The sequence below is a fragment of the Lissotriton vulgaris genome, chromosome 4_1 (assembly GCF_964263255.1).
Source record: "Lissotriton vulgaris chromosome 4_1, aLisVul1.2, whole genome shotgun sequence".
Classification (NCBI taxonomy): domain Eukaryota; kingdom Metazoa; phylum Chordata; class Amphibia; order Caudata; family Salamandridae; genus Lissotriton; species Lissotriton vulgaris.
In genome coordinates this window covers 219,394,865-219,417,265 of record NC_141691.1, presented here as the reverse complement: position 1 = coordinate 219,417,265, position 22,401 = coordinate 219,394,865, and the positions used below count along the sequence as shown (strand labels likewise).

General features: G+C 45.9%; 1 protein-coding gene across 2 annotated transcripts in view; it reads right to left on the bottom strand.

Annotated features, from left to right (window-relative positions):
* Positions 1-311: 311 nt before the first annotated feature.
* The window catches only part of LOC147718578 (C1GALT1-specific chaperone 1-like), a 56,814-nt gene continuing 34,724 nt past the window's right edge, over positions 312-22,401 (bottom strand). The window contains exons 1-2 of one of the 2 annotated variants that reach the window (XM_086918513.1): positions 4,716-4,883; positions 312-2,216 (exon numbers count right to left, since the gene is read on the bottom strand). In XM_086918513.1, the coding sequence (XP_086774639.1) occupies positions 1,257-2,210 (954 nt within the window). In that variant the 5' untranslated portion in view covers positions 2,211-2,216; positions 4,716-4,883 and the 3' untranslated portion in view covers positions 312-1,256. Of the gene's footprint in view, positions 2,217-4,715; positions 4,884-22,401 lie in introns of those variants that run through there. The other variant, XM_086918512.1, reaches the window with a different exon arrangement.

Below are 22,401 nucleotides of genomic sequence, written 5' to 3'. Positions count from 1 at the left end.
CTTCCAAAGATCATTTTAAATTCTGAAAAAGAACTAGAATGTGAAATAATATTTTTACCTTGGTACTTTTATGAGATTTTTCTAGAAACCTAGTGGTTGCTTTTCTGGATCCCCCTAGCACCAAGGACATAGTCAATGTGGCAACCTAAATCAGAAAAACAGTTAAACTGCAACAGTTCCTCAACCCACTGAGCAATATTTGAGCGAGATGTCTTTCAGATCCCGATCAATCCCACAAGACATTACAGTGATAGTCAGTAAAACCCCAAAACCTCTCGTATTAAAGAAAAACACACTGGAGAAAACTGGAACAAAAGGGGTAAATATGCAATATTTATTTAAAATCATAATAGTCTAGTGCACATGATACGAGTAACCATATAAAACCACAATAAATACACGTAAAATGGTAGCAGCAACATTCACCAAAAGTGTAATTAAGATTAATCACTAACATGGTTGCGGTGGTAAATCTATTGCAATCCCCTCATCATTCTGCTATTTCGAAGCGCTCACCTAATTTTAGCACAGCAAAACAATACAATTTATTTTGAGTTTGAGATAATACACACCTGCATACCTGTTTGACCAAAGATCCTATGTTCAAGGAAGTCACAAGGTATGCCATTCTCTTCTCACAATGACCACTGCACAGATAAATCCGCGAACAAAGGCTAAATGCATCCCGTCCCAATAGCCTTCAATTGGGACCTGAGATATTATTCTGAATGGCCTGTCCAAAGTCACCTGGCAGGAAGTTTCCTCTATACCCTTCCCTCTGTTCTCAACCTTTATAACTTAATCTCATTGTCGTTAGAAAGTCTTGGCTAAATTCAAAGAAAGTGGCCTGATTCCCTTTCAATTATGTTCCTACTACTAGATTGTGTTCTTTAAAATAACGAAAAAGAGACATGGAGTTGTCAACCATCTAGAAATTCTGAAAAGCAAAAACCGGCTAATGTAAAATGAAGCAGTCTGCATTTGAAATATATACTGCAAATATATTCACACAAGCTTGAATTTCCGATGATAGAACACAATAGTAACAATTCAATGTCTGTCCTATTGATCACACACGTTCAGCATCATCATAAGTATACACTTTGTAATCGATTGGCTGTCACGTGTAACACAAGCAGGGAAATACCCAGAATAGAAAGACATAATATTCAGAACGAATCTTTAAAAAAAACAAATACATCACCACCTGTTGATGAGAGGTAAACAATTGTACCTGTAGCCCAGCCCACATACTTTCAATCATTGTCTGTACCATTGGGCGGCAAGAAAACCAAAGCATCTTTGAATGTATGTCCATAAGCTCTGAGCCGGTAAACCCCATACATCATGACATGCATGTGTTCGGGTGACATCCCTGTAAAAGAGACTGCTGTATCAGAGCAGCATCCGTCCCACAACTGCTGCGGGTGACTCTTCATTTCCTCGTTGATAAGAGTTTCAATAGATTGCGTGTTGAAGACCTCTTGATTTTCTGAGTCTTCTCCATTCTCTGCATGTATTCCACAATACTTCAGACAGACTGCCAGCTGTTCATCTGCAGACATAGTCCATATCATTCCTGCCTCTTCAGGGCACTTCTTTGAGTCATTGAGAACCAGGTAAAGGCGTCTTAACGACTCTACACTCAAGACAATACCTCCATTCATATCCACGTACTCCAGTTCTCCAGATTTAATAGTATGGCCAACATAGAAAGTTTGTGCCGGATCTTTTGATACCAAAAAATACTTCAAATTTTCTACAACTGCAAAAGTTTTGGGGAGCACCATAAAAAACCAGTTGTAGCTATCTTTGTAATTTTCATATGCATATTGATAAGCTTTCCTCGTCATTTTCCACATGTCGTCGGTTTCCAAGGAGATAGATTTGAACACCTTTGCATTTTCAGAACTAAAGAAGTCTGCCTTGTCGCAGTGTTTGCTCCAGGTTTCCTTCACCGCTGCCCAATAAGTGATATCTCTTGGCTTGACCATGATCAGGCAGTACACGCGAATGCTGCGGCTCAGTTCAAGGCGTTCAGAAAGTAACAGCTTTGACACTACTTCCGCTTGTGGTGCTTTGATGTGACTGTGTATATGGTGCTTTTTGGTGTCATGACTTGTATTCATGTGCTCAAGCATAGTCACCGCTATGCAGAAGATACTCCCAAACATGAGGCCATTCACAAAAGATCTACTTTCAGGAGTCATCTTTGTCTGAAATAAGGGGTAGGGATAAATGTTAGCACATAGATCAATGAACTACACCAGTTTCTCTGTAAACACAAGCCTGTGTAAAGCACAAATCGCTACGATGGATATAGGACCATTTTCTCTTGCATGCCCTTCGAATATTAATTACTTTTAATATTTGCCTGCCCACCACATTAATAAAGGGATACCTTGGGAGTGGATGAGATATTTTTAGTTACATATAGCTTCCCCCAGACTCTATAATATACAAAGCGCTCCCTGGGAAACGGTTGAACCACCTGACTTTTAGGGCTCAGGGTGAACCCAATGATGAAGCATGCCACTACTAGAGTGGATGTAGACTGGATATGAAAAAGGATTAATTTTCTTTTTATCATAGTGCAGAGGTGGTGTTTATTCCACAAGCATACTTTAACTGTTTTACGCAGAGAGATACCCTTTTGTTTTTGTGAAAGATATACTTTGTAGGCCTCAGCCCGCCCATGGGTTTCCCATTTGCTCACTCCTTTGTTGCTCTCCTATTCTTTCTATTTGTCATGGCATGAGTCATACCTCTTCCTGTGTTTAGCCCCCCTTTGAGCATGGACCAATTACTACTTTCAATCCACAGCTCTTATTTCAGCATCTGTTTTACAGACTACTCTTTTCTATGATAAAGAGAAGTTAAGATGAGCACTTGTATTTTCACTCGCTCCGAGCTATGTTTCTGTAAACAGGCCTGTCAATCTTGTTCTTATCTAGTCACATTTGCTGTGCATTCAAATACATAGGTCAAATGTCAGGCGCTCCCTACCGAGGGTCCCTGGTTACTTTTCTTTCTGTGACTTCAAAGTGAGCGCATTTGCGGCCCATGGACATTGTTTTGTTTTATTTGTCTTGCTTATTCCTCATTTGTAAGGCGGTCCTGCCCTCTTTCACGAATTTTACTTATGCAGTTACATAAACTTAAATGCTCTTCTGAAAGACTGGTACTGCCGTATAACAAGGCTTTAAAAATGAAACCGGGGTCCTGTAGATGAACGTGTTGGACACACATTTGAGATTTGATTTTCTCATATGCTTAAATGCTTTAACGACTTACAGTAACTGTTGCAGGCAGACTCGCTGGTCTTGTTTCCATGAGTTTTTATAGGCTTAAACTGAAACCTGGGTTCTGTGAATTATGGACACAGTATATACATATTAGAGACTCCTCACCTTTCAGTTTCCCTTAACCGAATGTGGGCACCCACATTTAGCTATCCTTTAGTTTCAAGTGCCGCTATGTTATCTATATTTTGGAAATATGTATCCAGATGCTCATTTCCCTCAAATGTTTTGCTTTTAGTTACATACCTCTTAAGTCCTCAAGTGTTGGAAATGAAACAGTCTGACCAACATTGGCGAAATCCACTTCCCCCAATTCTTGAACCATCTAAGCCCAAATGACTGATACTGGCATACTTTGCCTGTGAAACACACCTCAGAATGACTGATACATTTATTCAGAAAACTGAATAATAATTCATACAGACAACCAATGTTTGACATTAGACACAGGTTGATCCTTACCCCACATACATTTTTACATTTGACATGATACCTTTAAGGGCCTTCCTTTTTGTTTTTTATATCTATGTGCAACGCTTGTGTTTCCACTAGCTCTGTTTCTGTAAACAGGCCTGTAAATCTTGTTCTTATCTAGTCACATAAGTTTATATATGCTTAAACTGAAACCGGAGTCCTTTGAAAATGGACACCGTATATAGTTATTATAGACTTCCTACCTTTCAGTTTCCCTTAACCAAATGTGGGCACCGTACTTAGCTGCGCTTTAGCTTCATGTGCCGCTAAACTTCTCTATATTTTGGAAATTTATTCACGGACTGACTGACATTGGCTCGAGTTGTGCTGCTTGAACCTCTCCAGTGCTGTCTTGCTTGTCCCACCCCTGCTGCCATGCAAACATGCACTAGGACACAGCCTGCCCTAGCCACGTCATAGTTCTTTTTTTCAAGGACTTTGTCATGCTGCTATACAACAGGGCTAAAACACACTGGCAACGCCAATTACTCTGGCATTGCTGAGACCTATTGGCTTTGTCCATGCTTATTCTAATGCGCTTTGGTCACTGGCTTTCCCCAGTGTTTCACATATGGATTTCAGCTAATTCCAGCTTTCTAAATCTCAGTGTTAAACCCCACAAATTATAATCCTGATAGACCCAGTAGCTCCTTTTACTGGCTGTCTCACAATTAACATGCAGTAATTCTAGCCTATTACTATGTTTTTTTTGTTTGTATTTCCCTAGATTTCTGTCTTTGAGCCTGCACTTTCTAGCTGGTATAAATGATTTTTTTTCCTGCATTTATATGGTTGTGAATGTAAAGTTCAGATTTTAATCTTGATATTTATTCTAAACCTGTACACTTTATAAAGAAAATAAACAGTAGCCTACATGCAATGTCTGCAAACAAGGAACAACTTATGAAGCACTATACAAACACTTAACATTTTGAGTACCTGCAAAGTGGCCCCATGTCTTATGTGACCACACCAGCCAGTCCTGGCTTTATAGTCCGCCACCAGGATATTGTCATTTTTCACCTTGTATGTATGGACTCAACAATCTGGGCGAATAAAGTGCTAGGACCTCTGTGCTTTAGTCTATGACTTAGGGGCGGCTCATTCGTAATGGCGGAGGAGCACCGCCCCCCTGCAAAAAGAGGAAAAATAAAATAATGAAACTATTTTATTACCATTTTATTTTTGCCTGTTTGACAGTTGATGACTCGAGTCTTCAGCAGGGTGGGGCCAGGCAATCCTGTGTGACAGGTATGGCAGGGGGAGGAGTGGTGGGCACTTTTAAATGCGCGTCTGTTTGGCCGGCCGTTTTAGGCTGGCCGAACAGACACGCGCGCTTGGGTTTCTCTAACCCAGCTGTGCTGCACAGCCAAGTTAGAGAAACACTAAGGCTCCCAGGCACCGTCTGAGCAGCAAACGAACCCACTTAGACCAATCCCAGCGCTTCTCTCTTGCTGGGAATAGTATTACCAGCATGAGAGACGCACTGGAATTGGCATCTGAGAGCCTGCGCTGTGTGTGCAGCTAGAGTCGAGGATCGAACGAGAGGAGCAAGGCAGCAGCTATCAGAGCAGCAGGTAAGTGCATTTTAATAATTTTAATGATGTTTAGTTTTGATTGCTTAGTGGTGGGTCGGACGGGAGGAAAACAATGATAGCAGCTGCCACTGCTATAACTAGCTGAATGTGTCCCACCCACAGGGATGCAACTTGACTCAAACTTTGAGAGTAGTGTAGGGGGTAACACGGCAAGCAGGGGTGAAGGATACATCCTCTGAGCCGAGTCAAAATAGTAGTGTGGGAGAATCTCAGCTGTTCGTGTGACTTGCATAACACAGAGGGTCATTCTCTCGACTACACCATATTTGGTGAATAGAGGATTTTAAAGCACAGCTGGCCAGTAAAGTTCTCAGCAAGACCGGATGTAAGTCACGTTTGGTTAGATTTGCAGTGTGTGCACCTGGTATTATCCTGTTATTATCCATGGTAACCCTACATCACACATGGGATTTCATGGGGGTCCGTGTTTGATGCATACAAGTTCAAATTAGATAAAACTGTTTTCTTTAACTGAAAACTGATAAACAATTCAAAAAGCAGTACATTTCATCTCGTGAGAAAATGTCAAAAAACATAAAAGTGCCCTGGGCTTGCCTTATGCAATTTCAGTTTCAGTTAAAATCCCGTTTTGCCCATAAGAAATTGCTAAGGAGACGGGCAAGGGATGCAAGCGGGTATTCCACTCCGCTTGCTGGTTGAATAATAATTTTAACAAACACAATTTGAACTTGTATGCATCAAACACGGACACTTTAAAGGTCAGACTTTCACCAACAGGAAATCCTGACGTTGCTACACTAGCACGTGATCCCTGTACTAGTTTGATGGAAATGCCCTCCTGTGATCAAGGCTGAAAGGAGAAGCTGAAACGCTTTTGGGGTCAGGGCAAGTGCTGAGGATGGACTGCCAGTCTGCCTCGTAGTTTGAATAAATGTTTAATTGCTCTTTAACCTGTATTTCTGTCAAGAAATGAGTTTTGGATATATATTCTTACTGTGTACAGAAAGATGAAAGTACATTTTGTAATGCACAGTGATGAATTTGTATTAAGGGGATACTGGCCTAGTGACAATTTAGTTATTTGGCATTGCTTAAGATGTTCGTTTTACAGGTGCAGAACTTAAATGTCGATTAACAATATGTGCAATATGTGAATTGTTGATCTTTTGTCCCTTTTCTTCTAGTTCTTCAACTTTTTTTCTTTTTTTGAAGAGAAATTTCCTTTGAATTGTTCTTAAATTTTTATTTTATGTGTTTTGAAGCCGTGAAGAAGTCCTTTGGGACAAAAAGCATTGGGTACATATATTTCAAAGAAGATGGTTTAAAAAAAAAAAAGTTTGTGTATATGAATAAAGATAACTCTTCTTTCGAACAAACACAATAAAGTCTGTGTGTTATGTTGAATAATTGGGTTAGTTTGTACTGAGCGTATTTTTAGACTGTCATAACTATAAAAAACTGTGTTGCTGAGCCATCAAATTTTGTAAATATATATATATGCACACATGCATACACCCTTACCACCCAAATACCCACCCTAAACCCTCAAATGACCCTTCCCACCAAAAAAGCCATAACCACCCTAAACCCTAAAATTTCCCTTGCCATTCGAAAACCCAAACCCACCCTAAAATCACCCTTACAACCGAAATACCCACGCCCACCCTAAAATTATCCTTGCTAATTAAAAATAACCCTTGCTTCCCAAAAACCCACACCGACCCCAACACTAATAACTTTGCCACCCAAAAACCAATACCCACTCTAAACCCAAAAAAACCCTTGCCATCCAAAAACCCACACCCACCCTAAACTCTCATAATATCCCTTGCCACCCAAAAAGCCACACCCATCCTAAACCCTAAAAATGACCCTTGCCACCAAAAAGCCATACTCGCCCTAAACCCTGAAATTACCCTTGCCATCATAAAAGCCATATCACACTGAACCCTAAAAATAAAAATTTTTTACCCAAAAACCCATACCCAACATAAAAATACCCTTGTTACCCAAAAACCCACACCCTAATATATATATATGGCGGCAGCGCTGGCAATCATGAAATAAATTCACTTGTTTGCACCAGCAAATATTGGGTTCACTCCTCGTCATTTTTGATTTATGCAGTGGCAGTCTGCAGCGTGGCGATTTTCCAAAATATATATATGTATATTTATATTACACCCACTGGCGGTCGCTAGTAGGCAGTTCTAGTTAGGACCTTGTTTCTATTCAAAACGCATTTTTTTCTTTTCCCAATAACTTTGGCGCCGGTTGAAGAATCTTCACGAAATTTTCAAAAATAGTGGGGCGCTCCGGTCTGCTCCTATCTTGTAAGTTTCGGGGTGATTCGGCAAGCGGGGGCCGAGAAAAAAGGGGGGTCCCATAACGTGATTTCTCCATGTTAATTCCCATAGGAAACTTTAGACACGGCTGCAGCTCGAACTGCTAAATGGAATTACACCAAATTTGGCAAAAAGTGGTGTAAATCCGTACAGTAGTTGCTGAGAAAATCAAAAAATAAAAGGTTCGATATATAGAGGCATGGAGGATCCGCGCACCCTGCCGATCCTGAGCTGTATTCTAATTGGCTGTCAACACTTCAAACCAGGAAGTGTTGGCAGCCATCTTGTGCTTCGGTAGAACCGAGGCACAAGAAAAGAGAAAAAGAAAAGCGCAAAACAAGGAAAGGGGGCAGGGTAGAAACACCCTGACCCCCTAAGCCTGCTCAGGGGGTCCCACAAGGACCCCAAGGCCCAGAAAAATATTTTTTTTTAAAACAGATCGGCAAAATCCACTGAGGATCAACGGATCCGGCTGAGAAAATGACAAAAAAATTGAATATTTAGCCCTCTGCTGGGCCAGGTCCCGGTGTCAATAAAATAAAAAGTGTGGGGGGCCCCAATCCCCCCACACTGCCCAAGGGACCGCCACCTCCCAGGGGCTTGATTACATAGTTGGGGGCGGGGGGGCATGCAGCCCTTCCAGCCCCAGGGCTCATTTTAAAAAGTATGGGGGGCCTCAAAGGCACCCCAAGACCCGGGGACCGCCACCCCGGGGCTTTAATTGTGTAATTTGTGGGGGTCCAAAGCCCCCCACAGGCCTGGGGACCGCCACCTCCCCGGGTCACTAATATGCTAATGTGAGGGTTCGTGGCGGCTCCGGCCCCGGGGACCATCATCTCACCCAGTCTCAGCATGTAATGTGAGCCGCGCGGCCCCCTCCTGGTGCCAGGGATGGCCCTGGGGAAGGCCACTCCCAGGGCCAGCTCCTGCAGTGTCCTGGGGTGCCCACCCCGGGACACTGCAGTTTGCTCTGGCAGGGCGGGAGCCATGCTGCTTCCGTGCTGTAATAGCAAACTTGGTTTGGGTTTTGGAAGAGAGAGCTCTCTCTTCCAAAATCCGAACCAGATTGCTTTTCCACACGGGTAGCTGCATGTCAGCAGCTCCCCATGTGGAAAAGCAATGCCGGCTACCGCAGGACGCGGGGTCAGCAGGGACCGTGGGGGAATTGGGGCTCCTCCACGGTCCCCAATAAGGTGGCCAGGTCCTGGGGGATGTGGTCCCAGGGCCAGAAGTGGCCTGAGGAGGGGTGTCACGCATCCCTCCTCCATAATAAAATAAAATTAAAAAAATTAAAATTGAGCCGGAATTGGCCACAGGAGTGGGGGGCCATGCGACCCCCTTCCTGTATGTATGTATATATATATATATATATATATATATATATATATAATTTCTTTTTTTTTTAATGGGGGTCAGGCCCTGGGGGATGGGGTCCCCAGGGTCCAAAAAAAGTAAAAAGAATGGGGGCCACACAGCCTCCCTTCCAAAAAAAAAGATAATGTAATAAATCTTGGGATCATGCAGGAGGCCCTGCCCACTCCCAGCAGCACTCTGCAAACGCGCCCTCTGGCGCGTTGTAAGATGGGGAAATAATTCCCATTGAAAACTGGGGGTCCCAGGGGGCCAACTAGCCCACCAGGTACCTCTAGTATACGCCAGGAGCTGCGTTGCAGAGAGGTGTTCAGAGAACACGCCCCTTTTTACACCTCTCTGCAACGCATCTCTGTGGCGCTTACTGGAGGTACCTGGTGGGCTAGTTGGACCCCAGGGACCCTCAGGATTCAAGGGGACTTAAACCTCCAACTTAAAACACGTCACGGGGCGCGTTTGCACAGTGGTGAAGGGAGGGAGCGGGGCCTAAGGTGACATGTGTGCAAACACGCCCTGTGTCGCGTTTTCAGTTGGGGAATTAATTCGCCTTCAAGCCTGAGGGCCCATGTGGGCCAACTAGCCCGTCAGGTACCTCCAAAAAGCACCAGAGGCTTGCATTGCTGAGAGGTGGTCCAGGCCATGCCCCTTTTTACACCTCTCTGAATGCAGCTCTGTGGCCCTTATGGGACCCTCAGGATTCAAGGGGACGTAATCCCCAACTTAAAACGTGCCAAGGGGCACATTTGCACAGTGGTAAAGGGAGGGGGCGGGGCCTGAGGTGACGTGTGCAAACATGCCCTGTGGCATGTTTTAAGTTGGGGAATTCATTCCCCTTCAATCCTGAGGACCCCTGGGGCCAACTAGCCCACCAGGTACTTCCAGTAACTGCCAGAGACCTGCATTGCAGAGAGGTGGTCCAGGCCAGCACCTTTTTACACCTCTCTGCAACCCAGCTCTGTGGCGCTTACTGGAGGTACCTGGTGGGCTAGTTGGACCCCAGGGACTCTCAGGATTCAAGTGGACTTAATCCCCCAACTTAAAATGCGCCACGGGCGCGTTGGCACAGTGGTGAAGGAAAGGGGCCCTGCCTTTCTGCACCTCTGACTTAAAGGTAGTTTTAGTCCCCCTGCCCTATTATGTACTAGGGCCTTACAGAGGAGGTCATGCTAATCACAGGGGTACCCCAACGCATAGTGTTCCCTAGTGTATGTAGGTGTTTTCACTGTATTCTAAGTGTCTTTTAGCATAGCACTGGATCTAGGCCTGGTTAGTCTGAATCAGTTACCACCAGTACCCATCTGAAAAAGTTGAGGGCACAGGATGATTTTGCAACAAGGCTCTTTCTGCACCTCTATTTGTTCTTTCTGCACGTTTTGCTTTTTCTTGCACTTTTCTTCGTCTTTGAGGATTTCTGTTGCTTCCTCTGTAGGCATAGTTAGAAACTAGCATTTAAAAAACCTTAGAAATTCATTTAAAAAACCATAGGTTTCAGGCACGTTATAGTTCGAAATTAGAATTTAAAAAACCTTTGAAATTCACTGAAAAAAAACATAGGATTCAGGCACGTTATAGTTAGAAATTAGCATTTAAAAACCTTTGAAATTCACTGAAAAAAAACATAGGTTTCAGGCACGTTATAGTTAGAAATTAGCATTTAAAAACCTTAGAAATTCACTGAAATAACCATAGGTTTCAGGGGTGTTATAGTTAGTTGGACATTTCACTCGTACAAAACCATAGAAATTCCCCCGTTCTAGTTGGTTCAGTTAACTATAACTTGCGCGCCCCCAATGCACTGCTGATGACGTCCCATATTACATCACTCATGACATGGTCAGTGACATCACTCATGACATCACTCATGACATGATAGTGGCAGAACTCCTCTCACCTTAATATAATCTTTGATACACACACACAAAAATAGAAACTAACATTTTCAAAACAATGGACAAACCAATTCCAGTTACAACACACCTATTCAGTAATTCCAAGAGCTATACAATCCACTCATTCACCAACAGTCCTATGCAGTCACTCATACATGTACTCACTCATCATATGTACTCATACACCTATACATCCTGTTACACACCGCCACTCATCCATGGAGTTACTCACACAGTCACACATGCAAAGTATCAAACATCCATTTAATTGCATATATAGTTATACACACACCACCACACTTACTTCTACAAAAACTTACACATATTTACTTTCAAACAATCACTTATAGAAACACATACTTATTTATACAAAAACTCTTCCTCAGGGCCGCCTGGCGCTGTGGCGCAACCAGCTGGACCAGCCGGGATAAAAATGAATCCTGTCATGGTTAATTCGGTTATGGGCAAGCGGCCCCAAAGTAAGGATGATTTCTCTTTTTTGGCTTGCTGAGAAATTTGACCAGCTGGAAGAAGTATTTCCTAATACGACTCCTGTTGAGCAGCACAGGATTCTAACAATAAGTTTGCAGAAAGACTTGATACCGGATTGTGAAACCTTGGGTAAGATATTTGCGACTGTCTATACGAAGTGCTTTGGCACTCTGTTCATGGCTGTCCTACCCTCCATCATTAAGCGTGTCAAGGGTGAACACTGAGCGGAGGCGGCTGTTGAATTGGGAACGAGACATGTTGGAGCGTTTGAGGTTGTCGTCCTTGCTAATGTTAAGGGAGATACGGTGAACTTCCAGGTGTCTAATGCTTTGCGCGATGTCCCGATGCCGATAAGCCCTGGCAGTTAACGAAAATAATTGCGTCTGCTTATAAGACCATTGGCCGCAATAGTCTGGGTGCTAAAACAGCAGCGCAGAAGCAAACTAAGGTAGCAACTTCTGATAAAGATGAACGCACCACTTTTCCAAAGCTGAATCAGAATAAGAATAAAAAACAGGGGAAAAAGCAATAGAAACAGGGGTCACGTCCTTCTTCGCCAATACCTGTGTCTACTGAGCGCACATGATAGTTTTCAGGTTCCTGATCAACGTTCTCCTTCTTTACAGGATGCATCGGTCTCACAAACCGGTGGAGGAGACTGTGGCAGAGGATGGGGTGCCCAACAAAGCCGTGAGTAGCCCTGCAAGACCGAGGGTAAAGGCAAGCAAAACGACTCTGTGTCAAAGACCCCAGTTTCAGAAGAAGAAAGTTGCCGCTTTAACAGCGAGATATGCCACGGATAGTCATTGTCTGACCTAGGGTGGTGTGGAGTGCAAATAAACGATGAATTTAGGCCCAGATCTTTGTACTGGGGTGAATGTAAGACATTGTTCTGCATTCTGTCCATCAACTGTGTTTGCAATTTTCACCCCGAGTGGGCTGGGTATGCTCAGACGTGAGTCCCAGGCTCTCCACATCACTGGAGTCAAGCTATCCAGGCTGAAGAAGGCTGATAGCCAGAAAACCGTCCTTGGATGCTTGATTCCGGTCTAGGAAAGACATGGCTTGGTAGTTCGGGCTGGACTGTTCCCATGAGGCACAAGGTCAAGGCTTATTTCATATAGCCATTGTCTGACTTAGGGTGGTGTGGAGAGCAAAAAACGATGGATTTAGGCCCAGATCTTTGTACTGGGGTGAATGTAAGACATTGTTCTGCATTCTGTCCATCAACTGTGTTTTTTGCAACGGATAGTGAGAAAGCAGCTTCAGAATCTGACATGGGCGCTGATGCTGCTAGACAGTGCAGCGGAAATTACAGTAGTGCGGGAAGCATTGTGTCTATTTCTGAAGGTGACAGCAACTGACAAATTTGTTACTGTTGAGACAGCTGACACTAGAGTGGCTCCCCCTGAAGGACTTTATGAAATAGTCCTTTTAATTGAAGGTGACATACAGCGTATTATAAAATGGGTATTTTTGGGAAAATCGGAATACTACCTATGACATTTTGTTAGCAGAGGCTGATTGGCCCCCACCCTTCGTTCTGTCCGCTCCGCAAGGGGAGGAGGTAATCCTCCCTGCTTTCACGCACACAGTGCCAAAGGAGCGAGCCCTGAATTTTGCCGAAGAGTGGGCTAAGGTGCTTGCACCGGCAAGGTACCATACTCAATGGGGATGGGACAAATTTTCCCCCAGACCCTTGACCCTGTCACCAGGTAGGTCGCCCCCCCCCCTAGCCACCGCGTCATCCTCCCAGTGCTGTGTGCTGCGCTGTTGCTTCCTGCTGTATTTCCTGTTTTAACTTGTGCCTGTGATTTCGCCTTCTGTACCCTCCCCGCTCCCCTCCTCTGACCGCTGTTTTCCTTTCTGTATTTCCTGTTTTAACTTGTGCCTGTGATTTCGCCTTCTGTACCCTCCCCTCCTCTGACCGCTGTTTTCCTTTCTGTATTTCCTGTTCTAACTTGCGCCTGTGATTTCACCGTTCCCCGCTCGCCTTCTGTGCCCTCCCCGCCTCTGACCGATATTTCCTTTCCGTGTTTCCTGTTCCGACTTGTGCGTGTAATTTTGTCGCCCCCCACTTGTGCCTTCTGTTGCCTGTTTTATTCTCCTTTGTTACCCCTCGCCTACGGTGCCCTCCCGCTTCCCGCCTCGCCCTCCGCTTCCCGCTGCTGCTCCCTGCGGCCCCGCCCCCCCACTATTCCCATTCGCCACCCCGCTCCTGCCTCCCAGCTGCTCCTCCCTCCCTCAGCCCCTCATATGGAGGCCGCATGCCGAATGTGCAGCGGACGCGTGCAGCGGGTGCGCCGATTGTGCGCCGAAGGCGAGCCAAAGGCAAGACCGTCCGCGCCTGGACCGCGCCCAGTACCGGATCCCTGGCCCCCAACAACGCCAGCCCACACGACGGACTTACGACGCCGCCACCATCATCGCACTCAACACCGGACGGAACCCCACCTGCTACCGAGCCACCCGGATATGCACGCACGGACCCTTCACCTGCCAAGCCTGCAAGTTCACCTGCCTCCGGACCTGCACCGCACCTGCCAAACCAAGCACCAGCAACTACCACCTCAATTGCATCCTGCTCAACACCCGCTCCGTCCACAGACACGCCGACGAACTCTGGAACCTGCTCGATACAACTTCACCAGACGTCGCCTTCCTCACAGAAACCTGGATGAACGCCTCCTCAGCACCCGACGTCGCCATAGCCATCCCGGTCGGATACAAGATCACCTGGAGGGACCGCATCAACCAGACTAGAGGAGGTATCGCACACAAAAACACCATCCGCATCACGACCAGCTCTGACGACACCTTTACCGCCGCCGAACACCTCCACTTCCAAATACACACCGACCCCAAGATGACCCTCAGAGGCACCCTCATCTACAGACCCCCGGGACAACACACACAATTCAGCGAAGACATCGCAGACTTCATCAGCCCACATGCCCTCCCCTCCGCTGACATCCTCCTAGGGGACCTCAACTTCCACCTGGAGAACAACAAGGACTGCAACACCACCACCCTGCTGGACAACCTCGCCAACCTCTGACTCAAGCAACTGGTGAACACCCCCACCCACTACGCCGGACACACGCTTGACCCAGTCTTCTCCTCCAGCAAACACATCTCCTTCAGCCATTCCACCGGACTCCATTGGACAGACCACAGCTGCGTCTACTTCAGCTTCAGAAGAACTCCGACCCACCACCACCCGCAGCAGGCTCCTTGCCGGAGCTGGAGCAAGATCGCCACCGACCAGCTCACCACCTCCCTCAGCCAGAACCCTCCCGCCAGCACAACGGACCCCAACGAAGCAGCCAGCAACCTCACACAGTGGCTGACCGCCTGCGCCGACGACCTCTCACCACTAAAGAACCCCCCCCTCCAACAGGCCCGGCAGCAAGAAAGCCCCCTGGTTCACCAACAAACTCAAGGACTCCAAGAAGAACTGCCGCACCCTCAAAAAAACCTGGCGCCACGACCAGACCACAGACAACATGACCGCCCTCAAGCACGCCACCCGCAAGCACCACCAGCTGATCCGCACCACCAAGAGGACAGCATTCAAAGAACGACTGGACAACAACGCCCACGACAGCAAGGAACTCTTCAGCATCATCAAAGAGCTCTCCAACCCCAGCACCGGAAACAACGACATCACTCCTTCGCAAGACCTCTGCGACTCACTCGCCTCGTTCTTCCACCGCAAGATCGCCAACATACACAACAGCTTCGGCGAACCAACCACGCACCCAACCACTGAACCAACGCCCCCCCCCACCACCACCACCACCACCACCACCACGTCTTCAACAAGGTCGACTCCATCATCGCACCCCATCTCCGGGACATCATCAACACCTCCTTCCACACCGCCACCTTCCCGGAAAGCTGGAAGCACGCCGAGCTCAGCGCCCTCCTGAAGAAACCAACAGTGGACCCCACCGACCTCAGGAACTTCCGCCCCATCTCGCTCCTCCCTTTTCCCGCCAAAGTCATTGAGAAGACCGTCAACAGACAGCTCGCCGCCTTCCTCGAGACTAATGGATCCCTCAACCCCTCGCAGTCCGGCTTCCGAGCCAACCACAGCACCGAGACTGCCCTGATCGCAGCCACCGATGACATCAGATCCCTGCTCGACAACGGGGAAACAGCAGCCCTCATCCTCCTGGACCTCTCGGCAGCGTTTGACGCGGTCTGCCACCGCACCCTAGTACAGCGCCTCAGCAACATCGGAATCCAAGTAAAGGCACTGGAGTGGATCACCTCGTTCCTCGCCGGAAGAACCCAGAGAGTCCACCTCCCCCCATTCAGATCTGAGGCCACCAAAGTCATCTGCGGCGTGCCACAAGGATCATCACGCAGCCCAACCCTCTTCAACGTCTACATGAGCCCCCTCGCAGCCATCGCACGCCAACACAACCTCAACATCATCTCCTATGCCGACGACACTCAGCTGATCCTCTCCCTCACCAACGACCCCACCACCGCCAGAACCAGCCTACATGAAGGGATGAAAGACTTCGCCGAGTGGATGAAGAACAGCCGCCTGAAACTGAACTCAGACAAGACGGAAGTCATCATCTTGGGATCATCGCTCTACGCCTGGGACGACTCCTGGTGGCCTCCTGCCCTGGGCACCACCCCAAGCCAACGGACCACGCACGCAACCTGGGCTTCATCCTGGATTCCTCCGTCTCGATGACCAGACAAGTCAACACCGTCTCTTCATCGTGCTTCAACACCCTACGCATGCTCCGTAAGATCTTCCGATGGATCCCCACCGAGACCAGGAAGACCGTCACCCAGGCACTCGTCACCAGCCGACTGGACTACGGGAACACCCTCTAAGCCGGAACCACAGCCAAACTACAGAAAAGACTCCAACGCATCCAGAACGCCTCCGCACGACTCGTCCTGGACATCCCCTGACACAGCCACATCTCCGGCCACCTGAGAGACCTGCACTGGCTCCCCGTCAGCAAGAGGATCACGTTCAGACTCCTCACCCATGCACACAAGGCCCTCCACGACCTGGGCCCCAAGTACCTCAATGAACGCCAGACCTTCTACACACCCACCCGTCGGCTACGATCGACTAGCCTCGCCGCTGTACCACGCATCCGCAGAGCCACCGCCGGAGAAAGATCCTTCTCCTACCTGGCAGCCAAGACTTGGAACTCCCTCCCCATCCACCTTCGGCTGACCATCTCTCCTTCAGGAAGCAACTCAAGACCTGGCTGTTCGAGCAGTAACGGCCCCCTCGCCCCCCAGCGCCTAGAGACCCTTCCGGGTGAGTAGCGCGCAATACAAATGCTTTGATTGATTGATTGATTGACATGAGATACCATTGCGTTCTATGCCACAGCTTCAACCTCAGTATCCCATGCGACGTGAAGCGAAAGCTCCCGTGGCAGAAATCCTTGAACAATTGGAATATCAAGGTGTAATTGAAACGTGGTGTCTCCGATATATAATCCTTTTTTGGGGGGGGAAACAATTTTATTAATCCGTTCTTATGGCATTGCAGTAACAGTACATACTCATGACCTACAGATATGTATTCCGCATCATGTTTACACTTTTTTTTGTTTTCCCTGTGATATTTACTAGTAGTATAATAAACATGAATAACATTTTGTGATCTTCCCACTCCCATTGGTCATACATTCGGTGAGGGCCCTTTAAACCCCTTCTCTTCATATACTGGTATCCGACTCTGAGTCCTCCATCTGGGGGGGTTCAATAATCCTCTTTTTACTGCGACCAGGCCTGATGGCTCGTACCGCTTGGTATTAGATCACCGGCACCTGAATTCTCATTGTCAGACCTGCGCTGTACAGAATACTCACAGTTCTGCCCTTGTGGATAGTCTTGTGCCCACACTTGACATATCCAATGGCTTTTTTAGCCATAACCTATCCTCTCTTAGTAGTCAATGGACAGCTTTTACCTGTGGCGGTAAACAAAAACCGTTCCGAAGATTAGGTATGGGCTATAAACACAGTCTGGGCGTCTTTGCCGTCCGCATTGTCTCTTTTGGAGAGACTCGACCCTGATGCATGCTCGTATGTGGATGATATTTATCTATCTCACTGACGACGAATTATGGCCGCATCCGTGTCGCGTTGACCGCAACATTTGCATGTTTGCGGACTTCGGTCACAAATTTAACTTTGCAAAATCACACATTGCAGAGTACACAATGTTGTTCCTGGGCTACGAGTTCAACAATGAAGGTCGAGGTTTAGCACCTCACTTCCTGGAGAAATGCGCACAACTGCACGCTCCGACAACTCTGAAAATACTACAATCTTTACTGTTTTTTTTTAAATTTCGGGCGTACTTATATTCCCAATTATGCCCAGTGTATCAAGCCGCTATATGCCTTGGTACAACCTACTTTCACCAAATCTTGCTGGCTGCCTGAACATTCTCCAATTTTGCATTCTTTGCAGTCTGATCTTCTTGAATCTAAATACTTACTGACTCGTGACAACCACATCAACCTGGTCATAAGAACTGTGCCTGGGGCGTTGGGTTTCACATACCTAACTTTTAATGAGGGTGACACAGTCCCTATTGCTTACAAGTCACACTTGTAAACTTTGGCTGAAATGCAGTTTTCCACTGTGGAAAAAGTTTTGGCTGCAGTGCAGATGGCGATTCTTAAAGAACAGGCACTGTCGCAGGGGAAACGCATGTTGGTTGTTACACCGTATCCTGCGTTGGAGGCAGTGACGAAAGCCAGTGTACCAAATACCATATTCCAAAGTTTTGCACCCGCGGTGGATACAATGGGCCACGTCCTTGACATCTCTTTGATTCCTCTTTGCAAACTCAGGAGTTCTTGCAGTATGAATTTGTTCATCCAGCTCCTCTAACCATGTGCCCGCTGGAGGATTTCCATTGTATCATTTACACAGACTGATCAGCGCAGCCGGCTACGGCTTCAAAACATGCTCATTTGGCAGCCTGCGCAATAGTGGTTGTTACTATGGTGAATGGAGAATTCAAGTCCAATGTCGTGAATACACAGACATTAGGGGACTGCACCACCCAATTGGCAGAGCTATGTGCTCTGGTGCTTACACTGGGGTATGCTGACCCTTGTGTGACTACTCTTATTGTGAGTGACTACTGTGTTCAGTCTTACAATGACAATTTATTCTTTTGGACTCAGAATGACTATTGTGATTCCAAAGGTAGCACGATTAAACACAAAATGCTATGGGATCGAGAGGCCGAGCTTAAAGAACGGCTACCACTCATGTTTGTAATTCATACTCTTAGTCACCAACGCGTGGGGGTACACGCTGTTGGTAAATGTCTTGCTGATGAAGCAGCGAAGACTGCAGTTGCGACATATTTTAGTAGCATCAGTTACACGTTCCAAAAGTAAAATTGATGATGACATCAAGGCAGCTATTGCCGCAACAGAGAAGGGAGGTAATTACCCTAGAGGTTTTCCTTCTAAATACTTTTATCTTTTAAGTCCTGATAAAGTTCCCTATGTGAGATTTAATGATGTTGGTGACAGGTTGATTCCCAACGCGGATCGCATGCAAACTTTGATAACAGTGGTGCACGAGGGCATGGCCTCGGCTCACGTCGGCGTGTCAGCTACTGTATCTCTTCTACAACAGCGTTTCTGGTGGAGCGGATTGTACAAACGGACGCGTGATTATGTCCTTCATTGTGACATATGCCAGCAGATTAAACCTTCAACTGCTGCGCGTCTGCCCCAGACACAGTTGTACATATCTAGTAAACCGCTTGGGTGTGTTTATTTAGATCACTGCTGTCCTTTCTCCTCTGATACTGCGTATAAGTACATCCTAGCTGCGGTTGATTCGTGCGCACGCTTTGTTTGGGTGTGGCCACAAAGGAGTACTGATGCCCGCTCTGTCATCAGGGATTTGCATGTCTATGTGGGAATTTTTGCATGTGGTACCTTTCATTTGGGCCGGTGTTCGCCTCGAAGGCGTATGAGGATGTCATGCGTTCATTGCGGGTCCAAGTCAAATTTTCGTCTCCATACAGGCCTGAGGGCAATAGTGTTGTGGAGCGATTGAACCTCGACTTAAGGCAATCATTGACCACTAAGGTTTTAGGTACAGGCCGGAACTTGCTAGCCCATCTCTATAGTGTACAGCGTGCACTTAATCTCCCTAGAAGGTCTATGGGTGGGTGGACCCCATACGAAATGCTCTTTGGCATCAAAATGTTTGTTACGGACCTTGAGTGTCTAGACATGGCGGCGCCTGCCGCATCCTTTGACGTTGATGAACATTGTACTGTTACAGGACCTACAAAAGACCAGAGACAGTCTTGCAAAGGAACATTTGCCCTCCACATCTGATGCTGCTCTTCAGATTCCGGTAGTTGGCTGGCTATCCCGATTTGGTGATCTGGTCCGAGAGAAGGTGGAGAACAAGGAGTTCTGCCCTTCATATTGTGCACCAGTTCCTGTGCTTGGCGTGCAGGGTACAAGTCCAGTCATTTTACCTCCACTTCCTGGTCGCAAGGAAAACAGGTACTTTTCCATTGACAATGTCAAATTACAGCGAGTGGCTGATATTCCTTAGTATGACTCCAGGTATCTCTTTTCCAGCGATGCTGAGAAATTCTGTTTTGGATCCGGCGAGTTCCACCAGGCCTGACATTGCCACTGAGATGCCTGTAGTTACTGATTCTTTATTGGATACACCGGCTGGTGATCCCCTTAATGAGACTGAGTATACCTACCCTACAGACTTGTCGATGCCTGATTTACAAACACCTGCAGTTAACCAGTCACGCTTTTCATTTGACACTGTCTCTGTTACATCAAAGTCCCCGTCAAAAATTTCCATTTTTACTTTTTGGTTAAAGAAACATTTTTTGATACCCCCATGGACTTACAATTGGCTGGTGCTTTTTTCTATTTTTTTTATTCATGTTGATTGGATTTGTGGTGTATTTTTTCTGTTTTGTAAATGGACACTATGTTAAAGAAAGAACTTCAATTAGACTAATTGATGGAACTTTGGCACCCCACTCCTCATCTCGCATCATGAAGAGGAACCAGCCTTTTGTTAACATTACAGCTTGGCCTGTTTTAGATGGAATAGTTTGGGATGCTGTGAAATTTCAGATACACGGCCCCACAGAGGTTATTAATGTTCCCAATGTCCTACGTGTTTCAATGGGGGATGTGGTTAGACAAAACATACGCTCTGATGATTGGGATGTCCAGGCCGTAGAGGCTCTGTTTTCTGATTTGAAATATTATGCTGCTTTTGATGCTGAAGATCTGTATTTAGACTCGGCAAATTATGCTGACTTGTTTTGCTACCAACATTATGGCAACCATTTTCTGCACAAAGCAAAGACATTTAGAAATGTGATTAATTATACTCAATGGGAACATTGTCCAGCTCCCGTAGAGGGCAGCTCAAAAACGCTTTTGAAAAAGTTTACATATTTTACTGATTTTAATCAATCTAAGGCGGACGCATTTTATTTTAAGATGACTGGCAAGTCTCCTCCAAAGTTACTTACCCACACTAAATTACTATATTTGAAGTCCTTTCATGACCAATTAGCAGTTGGGGGCTATGAACTGTGGAAAGATACTATTGATCTTAAATCTGTTTGGGGTTCTAAAGGCTGGCAGGTACAAGGCACTGAGGCTTTGCATCGTGCATGTCTCATCCTGAACCATATGTTTTTAAATTCGAAAATTTTACAGACAACCTGCTTTGGATTGGCTATGTCTAAAAAAATAAATGCTCCCTCTCTTCTTGATTTAGGAGAATACCGACATGGTAAAATCACACAGATTTGTCCCTTAGTGAATTACAGTCTCTGTTGCTGAAGTAGTCTTTTAACATTTCCAGTTTTGATTCCCACGGTTAGTTGTTATGGCAAAAAAGTTCAGATTTATGCCAACATCGTTTTCTGGGTCTGACCCCTGGTTATACACAGGTGAGGGTAGATCCCCGGTTTCAAAGTGATCATTCTGCTACTACCTATTCAGTAGGCAAGTTGTGTCAGAACTGGCTCAAACATTCCACCTTAACGTTAGTTAAACTCCATCTGTCCAAATTAACTGAAGATGTTGATCTGAATGACTTTGTTAAAGGCCCTGTGGGAGACAGATCAAAAAGATGGATATATGCTGTTTATAAAGAAGTTTGGAAACTGTCTCAAATTGAAGCAGATTCTATTTTACGTGAAATAGATGAAGTGAATTTAGAAACCGTGCTTGCAGTTGTTGATAATAGCATTAACACCCTTTCTTCCCGAATTTATACATTGGACAATATTGTTTAATCTGTGGTTGATATAGTACAAGACACAGTGTCTGTTCCATTATGCAATTTACATGGACATTACAAATGTTGAAGGCTGGTAAAGTACCTTGGGACTACATGAATAAGTCTTCTTTATTTTTACCATTTAATTTGAATGTAAAACAACAATTCATGTCTATGAAGGATGCTGCGTATTCACTTTTGCATATTGAAAAGTTGGAGCCATTGCCTTTTTCTGTTGCGGAATATAATTCAGCAGTACGGCTCATTCATGGATTAATAACATTGCCTTTTTCACTGTTTAAATTCGATTCATGTATGAAATACTATGCCATAGGCAGATATGAACCTTTAGGTAGCGCTTATCTCCATGAAGCTTGGTCTCTGCCATTTACCTATAGGTGCCGGAGGGAGGGTAAAGAAGTTTATCTGAAAGGTGAAGATTGCACTTCCACGCCTGATCACTCATTAGTTTGCAGGAACATCCAATTGCATGGCTCTTGTAATTCTGATGCCCCGAATTTAGCATACATTTTAAAAGGAAATCCTGTCCCGGCCATAACTCCGACTTTCACGTTGCTAGCAAACGGTAGTTATTTGTTTTTAAATAATGAAGACTGCTGTGGTATGTTGGCAGTGATACCGTACATTGTGACTGTTTC